Source organism: Neodiprion virginianus, chromosome 3 (assembly GCF_021901495.1).
Source record: "Neodiprion virginianus isolate iyNeoVirg1 chromosome 3, iyNeoVirg1.1, whole genome shotgun sequence".
Classification (NCBI taxonomy): Eukaryota; Metazoa; Arthropoda; class Insecta; order Hymenoptera; family Diprionidae; genus Neodiprion; species Neodiprion virginianus.
Window position 1 is genome coordinate 32,416,587 of NC_060879.1, and position 14,648 is coordinate 32,431,234.

Below are 14,648 nucleotides of genomic sequence, written 5' to 3' on the forward strand. Positions count from 1 at the left end.
AACGAGGGAAGCCTAACGGCACTGAGAAAGTACCTACTCCCAACCTTGATGGTTGATAATAATGAACCTGACGCGGTGGAATGAATTTTACTCAAATTAAACTCATAGCGGAAAAGATGGTTGGTACGCGGATCTTAACGAAGATTAAAATCAAAACCCGTATACTATATCAATCTCCAGAGTGATTTTCCTTCTACGCGATAGTCACGCTGCTTTTCTTCCTGCGGGGAGACAAAGCTACAACAATCATAGTTTCTTCAGCCAAATCACTAATTCAAGCAAATTTCTCTTTTAGAAACATCCTCGGTCATATGCCCACTCAAAATACGATGCACACACATATCAGCAGTACATTACGCGTAAATGGACGAAAGGTAGTTTACTTGGTTTTTAATGGTCCCACCTTGGCGGTGCCGCGAGAGCCGTATGCTAGTCAGGACTACTCAGTTCCAGGGCCGTACTTTGTTCCGGGTCCGATCGCTCCTCGACGACTGTGTCCAGTTCCAGGGTTGGAAATGCCCGAGAGCCCCTTTCGCTCCTCAGAGATACAGCCCTGTTGGTTCTCCCGACTCCAGCTGTTTGCAGTGTCGGAAAATCATCGAATTAACCGGTCGCCAAATACATTTACCTCAATTAATTCTTCTCGCATATACGATATACATACACACGTGTTATTCTGCCGTCAGATGCGAAGTAATGCAATGAATCTTGTCATTTTGTTGCTTCTTTAGTATTTTTTTTTTTTTTGTACCATCAGTAGAAACAGAAAATTTCAAATGCCGATAGAAGATTCACCGCGGCAATTAAAATTCGGGGGAAGGAAAATCGTCGTTTCTTGTTGGATTAATTGCAGTTTTCAAGTAGATGCAACAAGTGGTTGTTTTGCCATGAGAAACGAGTTACTACTATTGAAGAATTAATTGCTACGACGACCCGATCTAATAGCGTAAACTTGCTGTTTCGACCCACTAATGAACAGTTCCAGTATAACAGCGACGGAGCGAATAATAGGAAGTATAACTATTAACTGCCAAAGCAATATCGGATATACCTAAGCTAATCGGTTAGTTTCTCGGTGGATATGGAACACAAACGGTTTCACAATAATATTGCTAATGCAACAGCAGCAGCTACGTTAATTATCGAGTTATCTTGTTTCGCTTTGAATCGAACCCAATCTTATGCTGCTCAACTTTACGGTATGTTGCATTATGCATCTAAATCCAGAGTCAGAGAATTTGCTGTAATGTAATAGAAGGTCTAACATCCGACATCCTTGCTCTGTAATTGCAACGAATGCATGAATCCCGCTTGCACAGAAAGAGAGAGCATTAACAACGGCGGCAGAATCAGCAGCTACCACGACACACGTATATTGCGTACTCTGTAAATTTATTTCACCCATGTCTTCTTTTGATGCTGCGTGCAGGAGTAAAGAGTTTGAATTAAAGGTGTAATCGGAGGTTGGGCGAAAGAACAAGGAACAAATAAACCAGAGATGTCTACCGGAAATGTTACTTTAATCACGATGACTGGATTATTGACCTCAATTCTTTAATAATGGAGAATTCTTGGATTTGCACGTCGACGAATGAATGAAAAACGAGGTAATTTTTGTTTCCGACGTTTCGGCCTCGATTGGAGGCCTTTCTCGGGGAATAGTTTATTTTGAAAACAAGTGAAAGAACATATTTTTTCATCAAGTTCAAAATACCATACAACTAACAATTTTTTTCAAAACGATAAAGAAAAAATTACTAACTAATATATACAAACAACCGACGTCTATAGTCCATACTCGGATCCTTCGTCGAGCATTGGTGCAAAAAAGGGATATTTGAAACCAGACATCGCATTTTTTTTTCATCTTTCATTTGAAAAATTTGTCAGTTTTGTTGCACTTGATAAAAAAATATGTTCTATCACCTGTTGTCAGAATAAATCATTTCCTGTGCAGGGTCTACAATCGAGGCCGACGCATTGCAAACAAAAATTACTTCGTTTTTCATTCATGCGTCGACCTGCATATCCAATAATTCTCCGTTATTTCGATTATGAATTTGTAAGATACTTTTTGCGATAATATTAACGACGAATCGGATTCAGGCTTATCTTGTTCTTTTTTTTCATGCCTTATTACAACCCTCTTACGTATTCAAACATCTCAGCCGACATTTTTTTACCCAAAAAAGACATTGGGGGGGGGGGGGAGAAGATAAGTATGAAATGTACGGAATCATCAATATAAACTCCGTGACTATCCTTACATTGTTGAGCTTAAAACTGGGATGATAAAATCGTAATATGTAAAGTTTCAATTGATTCAGAAGTGAAGTGGATCAAGTCTAAATGGAAAGGATTCTAAATGATCCCAAAAGCAAATGTCGCTGAGAAACTTTGAGGCAGATCTCCAAACAATTGTCGATGTCGTTACTCTCGAATATTGTCATCCAGGTGGAGAAAATAATTTCAAATATTAGATTTAATTTTCATATTCACATCATTTGTTTAATCCTACATCCGCAGTGGATTAAACTTTGAAAATCCCGACGCACCTTTCCGTTGATCAAACAGAATCTAATTTCGACGAAATAACAAACGCGCGGCTACAGTACGACGTCATGTTTAATGTAATACGTGTTTTTGTTCACCGTCGAGAAGACGAAGGTAATTTTCCACCCACGCAACCGTATCTGCAAAGCCGGTGAAACGGTGAATAGCGCGGGACTTTCTCTGGAGACGATAGAACGGCTATTCGCGAGGGTTGGAAGCCCATTAAAGCCGCGTAAAAGAATATTTTTCGAAGTACCATCAACGGAATATTTACGAGATGTTAAACTCGTTGACAGTCACTTTGGTTATCTGTCTTGAGCACGATGACGGGAACGTGGGAACGTAACGACGTCAACGTCCGACGTTTAGCGTACCGAGATACGTTCTTAGGGGAGGTTTTCAACGCTTGCCTGCAGCCACCCGTCGTATAGAAATCCTTCCAACTTTTATGAAGGTTGACGCTCGAGTCGGCCCCCGGGATTTAAGTGTACTTTCCCCGAGACTACTCGATAAACAGCCACATCGAGGTATAGATTTACATAGTATATAAACGGTGAAAAAAATCAGCCTTCTCTTTACCTTTTCAACGAAGTCAATGAACAGCTATCGGGAGAGATAACAATAGATCGGCTCACATTATCCCAAATTGTACCTGAGTTTCCATTTCTATATATAAACTCTGTCGTCCCGGCGATGGGAGAAAGACGGAGATCCGAATAAGGGTCGAATGTCCCCGTCGCTTCAATTTCGGATGCTTAAAATAGCCGACTGAGGGATGTTATGCATTCTACTCCGGCCAAAATCCAGCAAACGGAGTTCCGAAATCGTATTGGGTACCCAACGCGACACGATTTTAAACGGCGAAGTTACTCGATTGCGAATATTTCACGATTAGCAAAATTTCAACCAGATTATTACACACGTTAACGAACAACGTTGCATTTTTACCACACACAATGGGGGATGTTCTTGTAGTTTAAATGAGAGGGAGAAAAAGGTGAGTGACAAGGAGAGCGAGGGTTGGCTTACCGAGTCGATGGATGGGGCTGAACCTGACAAGACTCAGCGCGCCGTGGTCCATGTCACAATTTCTCCTCCTGGCTCGTTCTCTCGCTAGTTTCGCACGCCTCCTCAGGCAGCAGATGACCAAAAGAGCGAGTAGAGGGAATCCAAGTATACAGGAAACAATAGGCACTATAATGCTCTCCGGGGAAACTGCGAAATGAGAAAGTATCATCAAAGCTCAGATTCTCGCGAGAACAGTGTTCTTTCAGCTCCTGCGGGCTTGCAATTTTTTAAAACATAAATCACCATTCCAGATCCCCGGATAATCGCGAACACGTATGTTTTCCAATTTATTCGCGGCAGGGGGACTACGGAGGAACCTTGAAAATGTTCCGAGCGAGCTTTGTATCAGCTGACAGCTTTTTCCAAACTGAAACTGATTTTAATCTAATTAAAATATACAGCGGTTGATTTTTCCGCAAATTCTGATCAAGCGTGTACGAATAGACCGCGATTAGTCGAAATGATTTCCGACGGTGAAAACCTGTACGGTCGATACTGTTCGAATGTTGACACGGCAATTGTAAACATAAGCTTGACTCGGTCACTTCTGTTTCAGCGTTCGCCGCGGTCGGAACAGAAATTTAACAACGCGCGTTTACTTTGGTGCTATAAATCCTTGTTGGCACTGTTTTAAGTGCTCGCGATCAGTGGGTGATTCAACGTAAAGTGTTTAAACGTAATCGAGTATATTCTTCCCGTTACTCGAAGCAAGAGTTAAGTGCAGCCTCGTGATTCCAGTCGTGTTTACGTGCCTTCAGGTAACGCACATTGTAATATATTGATTGTACGTCACGTGCGTAAGAACATCACTGATATACACGCAGCCTCGTGTGCGTATCTGTGAAATCGGAGTTCTTTGAAAAAAGTTTACTCATTGTACGGATCAGGGATGTTTAGGAAATATCACGAAAGGTGGGAGTAGCGTTTTTTTATCCATCCTCAATGTTATAAATCAGTCCCAAAATCCTTGCATGAGATAAATTTTTGTTTTCGTCTTGACATTTGCTTAGGATTACGAATGTTTTTACTGTTAGATTTTTACTCTTTTCTATGAATTCGTGTAAAAATAATTCGTAATGTATCGCTTTTCGAGATTTGAAGCCATTGCTTTACGCTTATCACCGATGACTGTTTCGCTAACTTCCATAACGTGTTGAAAATGAACTAGTTATTTCAACTCTGCAGCGGAGACAAAGGGATGATCAAAAGTTTTTTTTCAATTTTTTAATGAGCAGTGAATGATACCTGATATCTCTGTTGAAAAACTCTCCCCCTCGTTTCTCATTATAACGTGCATGTAAGGATTAAAGGCGGTGAACAGAAGTAGAAATTTCATCAACCGACTTATACAACAGACGCACTTTTGATCGAGTATATAATTAACCAGACGTTACTGTCGCGCAGTTTTTCGGCGTAGATGTCATGAATAGTACATCCGAAATGAGGGTAACCGCGAGACAGAGATACGACGTTATAAATTTTCATCATCACCGGCAAAATGCGAAGATACGACGACGCGAGATGACGAGGACTGGCTCCAATGGGGGTATTGTAATTTTACGAACACCCGAGGAGCTGCAAGGACTGAAAAAGGGGATGCGAGCCTGCAGCGCCAATTCACCGTCTACGTTGCGTGACGCGTCTGGAATCGAGACGAAAATTATGAAATGTTTTTCATATGATGTTTTTCCCTGCAGCAGGATTTGAATATTCCTCATAATGACGGAATGGCTGGGGCGCTGAATGTACACAGACAGGCAGGCCATTCCCGGCTCTCCCTCCTTGCCGGAACCGATGAAATTATAACGCAACTGTGCTCGTCTCGTATACCCTGTGCCTACATTAGGGTGTGCCAAAAAAAAAACAAATTTTTTCTTTCAAACACGCATGAAAATTTCGGTAGAGCATCTCAACTGGAATATCTCAGTCATGTATGGGCTCTTAATATGGATATTTGGAGGTGCCTATTTTATTTCTTTGATTTTCCATTCGAATAATATGTACAAAAAAATTCGGAGAATTTGAATTTTCTTTTCTCGCAAACTCTTGAATTATAAATAGAATTTTCCGATTAACAGATATCCACCTATAAACATTGAGCCATCTTGAATAATATTTCTTAATCTGTAAGAGTTAGGAAAATTCTATCATAGTACTTTTTTATAGAGCGTTAAATTTTCCATAATAACCTGTATTCGGATACTTTATAAGTCAAGCTGTTTACGAGAAAAAAAAAAGTTCAACAATTTTCAGATTTTTTTTTACGTGTAATTTAAATAGAAAGTGGATGAAATAAAATAGACACCTTTTAATATAAGTATTAAGAGCTCATATTTGACTGAGATATTCTAGTTGAGATGATTTACCGAAATTTTCATGCGCATTTGAAAGCGACAATTTTTTCTTTTTTTTTGCTTTTTCCATTTTCCATTTGTAATGAGCTACCATTGTTGATGGCGTGATTTTGAGTGATCCGCTTTTTTCAGTTCTCTTATACATATGACAGCTAACAGTAAGTATAAACTGACTGCACGCACTGCTGGAGTTATGAATCTTCGTAATGTGGGCACGTCGTCACGCGATCACTACGACAAAAAGAATGAATTCTTGTGGCGACGGCACAGAGTTCTTCCATTGTTTCATTCTCGTGCCTTGCAGGAATTATTCTAAGTGTAAAGATAATAATTGAAATATAACAACACACCGGGTCAATTAATATTAAAACACGGGAGGACGATATAGTTTTTCAAACAATCGGTACGATATTTTGTTGCGGATTGATGAGCGCAGACGTGAAAAAAATCTCATTTATTTGTTCGGACCGGACGGAAAAATTTCCCGAAAAATACCGCGGAGAGGGATTGAAGAATTTAAGATGTAATAAAATTCATCTTATATAAATATTCACTCTTGTTTGCAGAGCGTGAAATTAAATCTTCGGTATTATGCCAGCCGGTGAATTGTAAAATTGGTAAGTAGTAGAGCTCGGTTGTTGGTCGGACGTAAACGTGTCGACGCGAAGTTTATCTGTTTCGAAATAACGAACATAGTTTATTCCAACGATACATGGCATAAAATATGTACGTACTTTTCTAAGTAAAACGAACTTGTAATTGGGTTTTTAGTTCGCCGAACATTCACCCGGCTACTTAGTCGTAAATAATAAATACGTATTCGAAGCGAGAATTAATTACTGGCAAGAATTTGTCCAGCAAATTGCTTATTTGTCTCTTCCAGACCTCGAACAATTCCGCTAAATTACCTTCACTTTTCCGAGCCCGTCTAATCGGTTCCCTTTAATCGCTAAACCATTTAAAAATTTTCTTTCCAATTTCCATGACGAAGAAATCCTAAATCGTTTAACTTTTTCAACAGCCTGATAAAAGACCGTTTTTTTTTTTTTTTTTTTTTTGTTCCAGACGAAATCCTGAGAGCTTTTTATTACCTTTCGTGGTCAAGCATCGATTGTTTCAAGACAAACAGCGGCGAGGGAAGTTTCTTTTCAGCCAGTCGGTGAGTTTTTGACTGATGTATCACTGATTCAGGCAAAGAGAAAAAGAAGAAAGAAACAAGTAAATAAAAATAAGATACACGAATCCTCGGAGTTTATAGATTGCAACGTTAATTAGCTGCTTGGACATTTTGGAGAGATCCAAAGAGCGACTCTAGATTATTTACTCGTGATATAAGTTCAGAACTCTGCCTCTCTATGAGCTACTCGACACCCAAGCGAAGCTCACAATGCAATTAACCACGTGTTCTCGGTATGACTACCACGTGTAAGGCGTGCTTTTGTACATACATGAACAAAACTTCACTCACACTGTCCCCTCAAGCAGTTTTAATCACGCTTTCAGAGATGGCGGCAATTAAAAAAGACGCACCATCATAACTCGTATGTCGTCGTGTTATTACGAGTTAAAACTAACCAAGTGCCAAAAAATTACTTGTCGTATGTATAATTACAAAGGAGTGAGTTGGTTGGAAAAAAGTTTCAGACATTCGACCTTCTAGTCTTTATACATAAGGAATTAGTTTCGAAGAGATCGATGCTTCTCGTTATTGTCGAGAATTGATAACCCATAATTTTGATAATAGCGTCGTTGTGAAAACCTTATTCGTTTCGTCGCCCATGGTTGTTGAAATTTGAATGATAACTTGAGCTTCGGGTCAGGCCTGGAGGCACCGCCGTTCGGTTTTCTGACGTATTGTATTGAAACAAAGTACTGCCTTCAACTCGAATTACACTTTGGCAAAGGCCTTCGCTAGCGAACTAGAATGGTTTATACACGTCCATGGTCATACATTATTTACACAGGAAATAGCGTACTCCGTTCACCCTTCGGCGTTGAATATTCTGCCTACCGCGGTCGAGGATCTTGAACCCAAAGTTTACCGGCTAGAGTTTGAAATTACCGCTGAACGTGCGCGTTCCGTTCCGGTGTGAATTTTTCTTCCCAACGGTTGGTTGCGGATTATCTGTACACGTTGTTCCAGTTAAAGGAGACCGAAATTCAGGAGAAACTCTATCACACATTTGTTCGTTCCTCGTAGATGTCGGTATTACAAATTGAAAGTGACAGTGCGATTCCCTAAGAATGCAGACGGCAGGCAAGATAATGCAATATAAATGATGCAATCCATTTCGACCGTACGCTTCGTCCACAACCTTGAGTGTAACATCACCGTGTACCAAGACTTCTGACAAGACTAGAATGGTTGGGTAGGTAGACTCGTATATCATCAGCCTGCAAGGCAGGAGAGTGACACGACTTATTCTTCTTCGGTGTAAACCGATATTGCAAACTTTGAGCTCGACATTAAATTATAGTACACCTACTTTGTACGAGACAGACATTCGAGAGATGCATTGTAGACAGTTTCATCTAGTTTCCATTTCATGCTTCTGTTTTATTCTAAGTGCATCCTTTAGAAGTGTTCTGGCTGAGTTATCGAACGACGCGTTGAGGTGGAATGGTTTGATACTTTTGTTCCCGTTAAATTCGTAACCCGTAGTAAATGGACTGATTTATTACTTGCTCGCCTCAAGGATCGATAAGATTATTCAAGTTAATTTTTTGCCACTTACTTACAAGGATTGCTAAGCGTAAAAGCGGGCAGAATTTTTCTCGCCTCCGAAATATTTCCTCTACAGAAACGTCGTGGTTTTTGCAGTAGCTTAAAGTGCTCAGGACCCGCTCAGAATTTTCACCTTGTTGAATATTCGAATTTCACAATTCTTCCGTGCGAATCTTTTAAAATCGAAATTTCATTCAATGTAAACTGTGCAATAATCTACGGAGCGAAATACGACCCAGTCTCGCAAATCCACAGAATTTTTAATAGAAAATGTAATGAGAATTCTCCCAGCATTCAGTCCCGAGGATTGGCAACTTTTCGCATCGCATAGCGAACCAGGCCATACCGACAGACGGGAAATTTGCTTTTCAGTTCTGTTTCTATTGCAAAAGATTCAGGAGCACAAAGTATAGTTCTGTAAAATCGTGGCATTATATGGACGCACCTTTCAGATGGAAGCCTGACGGACTCGAGATCCAATACCGGATCTCTGAGGAATTTACACCTGTCTCGGATTCGAAAAGCGATGTGCAAGTCCGACGGTCATATAAGACACGAAGGTTTGAAGAGGTTTCGAAATACCGTGGACTAGTTGTTCGCGATCCATATTAGTTCGCCCTCGAACTGGGTTTGCGCGATTTTCTGTTTCCTTGCAAAAATGGTGATAAATAAAAGGCGATATTGTTCCGAAAGCAATTCATCGATGAACGGGATTAATTGCCCGGAATCGCTGCGTGATTAGATTAGACTGTAACACTTGCGGGCAGGTGTCAGCTCGGTTGACTTTAATCAATTGGGACAGGCATTCGGGTCGACTCAATTATCCATTTTACAATTATAATGGTATTTTGTGGAACGAATAGCGCGAATTGGCATTGAACATTTTTTGAATACCTTATCGAAGCGGCGGAATAAATGATTAATCCGTCAGCTTTGAATATTAATACAGCTACAGGGAAAACAAAAAAGCGTCACTCAACACGGCTCAGCAGGGTAAATTTGATTTTTTATTACGCACATCCCTCGCTCTTCGTTCATCTCGATTTCATTATACGCCTCGTTGCCCACGCGCATTAAGCATAATAGGATTTCGAAAGTCCCTATTTGCAGATGATAAGTTAAGAACCGTGAAAGAGGCCCCCGTTGTGCAATCGCCACGCGTGTAACGCGGCTATATGTGCATAAAAGCATAAAAGCTCATACTTTATATGTATTTCCATATCGCACTGCAAGCCGCACTCGCATAATACGTATAGTGCGATGTACCAGCTGAATGCGAAATTCTTTGATTTCTTATGCGTCGAGAAAAATCGAAGACAGAAATACAGTGAAACACTTGCCATAACGGCTACTTGTGACATGAAATAAAACGGCATACTTTTGAATAAATAAGTTAATTAAAAGAATTATTCCTTATTTTATTTAAATTCATCCACGGAACGAATACTTTTGTCCCTCACTTTATATCTGGAAATATAACAGAAATATCACCGGTCAACACGAATTTTGAGTGCGGGTTCTAGACATCAAATTTTGATTTCTTCCATGTAACTAATAAAAGAAAAAACATTTTACTCGATATAATTTTATAAATATAACGTACTGCTACCTGATGCTTATACTGCCAATCAAAAACTTCAAGACTTATTTATCAACGTAAATGAGACAAAAACAAACTCCGTAACTAATAAATGAAAATTTTGATTAATAATCGACGTATAAAATCAAAATATCTTCATTTGAATATACACACAAAAAACAAATTTTTTTTTTGTTGACCTGTGTAATCTGACTTGAATCTTCTTTCTCGATTTGGATTCCTTATAATTGTCCCACAATACGGGGTTTCTAACTCTAATTCTAACAGGCGGGTCGCGGCCTTGTCCGAATTAATTTTAGGTTAATTAACGTCAAGTGCTGTTCAGCTTGTAGAAATGATAATCGAACACATCAGTCCCGGGGAGGAAGGAATTCCCACTGCGAAGGCGTGGCGTATCTCGATCATCGAAAGGGTATATTCCAAATCGGATGATGGCGTAGCTGGACCCGAAAGCCGCAATGTGCCGCGTCCTAGATGCAACGCGATCCGCGAATGGGTGATTAGGACTTTGAAGGACTTAGTACCCGCTCTTAATAACCTCGCTCACTCCGAGAAGCCAAGGGTTGTGTTATCGGCGACTAAACTGGATTAGCGATTGCCACGTTTGTTCCGATAACAGAAGTTAAGTGCAATCGCGTGAGAATTATGCACGTTTCTCCCATTGCGCCAAGTGCGTTTCGGTCCCTCGATTTCTTCGTCAGCGAGACTGAAATGTAGCGGTAAAACCTTATCGTACAATTTTACATTTTTTACTCTGGCTGCATAGATAGAGATGGAGGAGTTATGCCAGGTATAACCCGTCTCCCTCCCTCTACACCTGGTTCGCCGATACGTTTTCCCACTTTTAACGCGCTCGTTTCGACAAATTTAAAAAGAAACCCAGCTGCAACTTAGTAAATTTTACCATCTACGATGTTGAAATATGTGTTGAAAATATATAGGAAACTAGAAATTCAAGACTAAACATTGGAGACACAGGGAGGTCAATGAGCATGAATGATTTTTACGCAGTTGGTTAAAATTTTTCGCAGTAAATTGTTAAGTGTGAAAATATAGATTCGCATCAAATCATAATTACTGGAAACAAGCGACTATGATTGTATAGTTGAAATGAAAATACATAGCTGTTGATTATTCACGTTTTTTCGGTAGGAAACAGGATCGGCCAATCAAATGTAGAGTGAGAAAGCCAGAGTATCCAGGGTATAATATATCTCGCTCTCTCGTCACTCGGGTTGCAGTTTTCGCGAGGTTGACGGCATGGACTGACCTACCTCCGGTAGCATATGCTCTAATTGTAAGACTAGCTGCGACTTCTCGACGCCGCGCCGATGAGAACTTCGACACTTGAGCCTCTGGATTAGGTCCTTATTGTTGGACGAAGAATGCCTGGCAATCAACTTACCCGTTGGATACACCAGGATGGTGGGTCTCTTCGATTGAGGGGCCGATGGCACTGTGGGACGTCCCGCTCTCACCTCGACCGACATTTTTCCGATCCTCGTTGAGCACGTCTGGAACAGATCGCGTGAAAACACACCATGAATTACAAATTATTTCCAACGACTACGTTTCAACGTCGCCCATTAGCTCGCATTGTCAGCTACGTGATGTAGAAGATTTCTATTTCCGGCTGGCCCACTTGGCCTTACATTTTCTCTGCCTATGGCCGAACTTGTGAGGCGCGAATCACGCGGGCAGTGATTATTTTTTTAGGGACAATAATTGGCTCTTGCATGAAGCATGAACCATGTGGGCAATGTTTCGGCGGTGAAACGAACTGGTTCAAAGTTTATATTTAATTTTGCGCATGTGACGTAGCCAAATTACCACCCTGTTTGTTACCCTTACGCTCCTCACTCTGTGCCTTCGATTAATCAATAACATGGGGCGCTCTCACCGACTCGTGTTCTCAAATGCTCACATTTGAATACAGTAGTTTACTTCTGTCAAAGTTTAATGATTTGTCGATTGTATGCGCATCGAACTTGATAATACTTTCGAAACGCGATAAATGCAGGTTGATTTAACTTTGAACTATTTCAAAGCAACGTCTGTCAAATCTAAAACTGCACACGGCTTGTATCACGTGGTCACTGCAGCCTTTAGCAACAAAGTATTAATATAGAAGATTATTAATCTTACGAATCACTAAGGTAGGCTTCTGCAGGAAACATTTCATCTCGATCATCGATCACTTTACTCGTGTTCATGAATATATAATTTCAACTTGAAGTGTTTTGTCACTCCGTTGACTGGTAGGCCTACTTTTTCCCTTCCATTCAGAATGATGAATATGGAATTTTTCGCCACATATCAGCGATGGCTTGCCCTTCTGTCAGACGAAGGGATAAAATGGCGAAAGGAAGTATGGAAGAGGGTCAAACGGTTTATGGAAAAATTGAAAGGAGGAACGATACGACATCCCCCAAGGCCACCATGGTTAATGATACATGACGACTTGATAACAACTCTACAGATTATTTTTTGGCTAACTTTTTCTTCCTTCGATTAAGGTCACGGGGATACGTCAAAGTGTCAGGTGAATTGAATACGAGATGACGACTCGATTAACGGAGCCCCAATTACACGATGGAAAACTTGGCTGATGTTTTTGTTCCTCGAGTTTTCTTTCCCTGACGTTACTAAACTTTCACGAAGATAAAGTCTCTCAGCATATTGCATGAAGACATTGTTACGAATTGTTGCTAATAGGAAGAAACTTAGTTACACGGCTACATCGCTTAGAGACTGACGTGTAAAATGGAGCCTACACTTCTGTGCTTATGCTTTAAGAATGCAACTTACACAGTTTCGAACTGGCAATTTTTACCTCCGCTTCATTTTTATGTAGTCACAACGTGAGTGTGCCAGCAGTCGAAACTTTGACCAAATTTTTGTACGATTCTGTGCAAACGGCACATATTTATTCCACCTACGTCGAGGCCAGTAGCGCCTTTTCCCTTCATCTAACGATAACGCCTTTACTTAACTGCCTCCAGCTAGAAGGGGTGTCGTTTCACAGGTCCTAACTTCTACGTGACTATCCTTCGAAAGACTGTTTAGCAGCTGATGCAATAAGAGCGTATTATTAAAAAATTCTCTCCAGACGTACCAGTCCTGTGAAAATATTCTATTTGATTCTTCGGCGGGTCATGAGAGAATTTTTTTTTCAATCTTCTTCGCCACATGCGAGATCCCTGTGATACCGCAAATGTGAAATAATTATTTTTTTCTTGTCAGCCTTTATAACAATTTCTTAACTACAGGTCATCCGCGGCGTGCATACGAAGATAATTTCAATGCCAAGTAAATATATTTGATCTCTAATTGTGAGTATCGGTGCGAAGATTAAGTATTTCTGACTAACGATAAGTATATCAGCCGTGGTTCTTTACCAGCAATAAGAAAAATAAGCAGCTTCGATTGCGGAATGAATGGCTCGACGCAGCTTTGTAATTGAAAATTAGCGCCACGATAAACTTCTGAACGAAGACGAAGTTTAATTAAAATCAACTTCGGCTATGCAATGAATGCTGTACGGTGTACCAGGTGTATGACGAGGAATCCCGGTGCGTGGGTTTACCCGACCCCTTTCACAATCAGGTGTGTTCGGAAAGTAATTTAATCTAACAGCTATGCCTGCGATACAGACGTCGAAACGAAAACATCGATTAGCACTTACCCGCGAACCCTCCCTTATTTAATCGGTGATAAAACACTGAGAAAACTGAAGGCGAAGAAAAAATAAGCAAATTCGGGTTCTTGTCATTAGCCGCGTACCTCGTGATCCCTGTAATGCCGTTACTTTTTCAAGGAATCTTTACCCCGTATAGTTTGCTCTAATTATGAGAAGCTTAACTGGCAGAAATTGAGTGCTCTTACGGCAGTGCAAATGGTACCGACTAAGTCTTTCGTTTGTTCAGTCTGTATATCGCTGACATTAGTTTGCGGTACGTTTCGTGTCTGGCGTCGACGGGATTAATCTAGGGTGCGGCAGGAGGCCGTTCACAAACTTGACCTTCCAACCCCGGCTCGAGACCCTTTCTTCCGGATGATGCAAGAACCGAAGGAGCCGTTTGCCGTGCACGAGAACTCCCTCGGGGGGAAGCTTTGTGATAGGCGCAAGGATCAAGAGAAACGAACGGAACCTTGGATTTGACGTTGGGAAGAGGCGGGCGAGTCCCTTCGATCCGAGCCTCAATCAAATGCGTGATATGGCATGACTAACGAGGGAAGAAGACACGGACTGGTCTGGACGAGTGAAAAGTCGAGGGAAAAAATATTGCAGACAGATCGCGGAGATGCCGCCTTACATCGGCCAGGATTCCCTTTCCAAAACTATACG

The 14,648-nt window shown here is 40.8% G+C and overlaps 1 protein-coding gene across 1 annotated transcript in view; it reads right to left on the reverse strand.

Annotated features, from left to right (window-relative positions):
• The window catches only part of LOC124300448 (uncharacterized), a 46,815-nt gene that overhangs the window by 526 nt on the left and 31,641 nt on the right, over positions 1 to 14,648 (reverse strand). Inside the window, exons 2-4 of the mRNA XM_046754576.1 lie at positions 11,706 to 11,814; positions 3,583 to 3,768; positions 384 to 575 (exon numbers count right to left, since the gene is read on the reverse strand). Of these exons, the coding sequence (XP_046610532.1) occupies positions 430 to 575; positions 3,583 to 3,768; positions 11,706 to 11,790 (417 nt within the window). The 5' untranslated portion in view covers positions 11,791 to 11,814 and the 3' untranslated portion in view covers positions 384 to 429. The remainder of the gene's footprint in view (positions 1 to 383; positions 576 to 3,582; positions 3,769 to 11,705; positions 11,815 to 14,648) is intronic.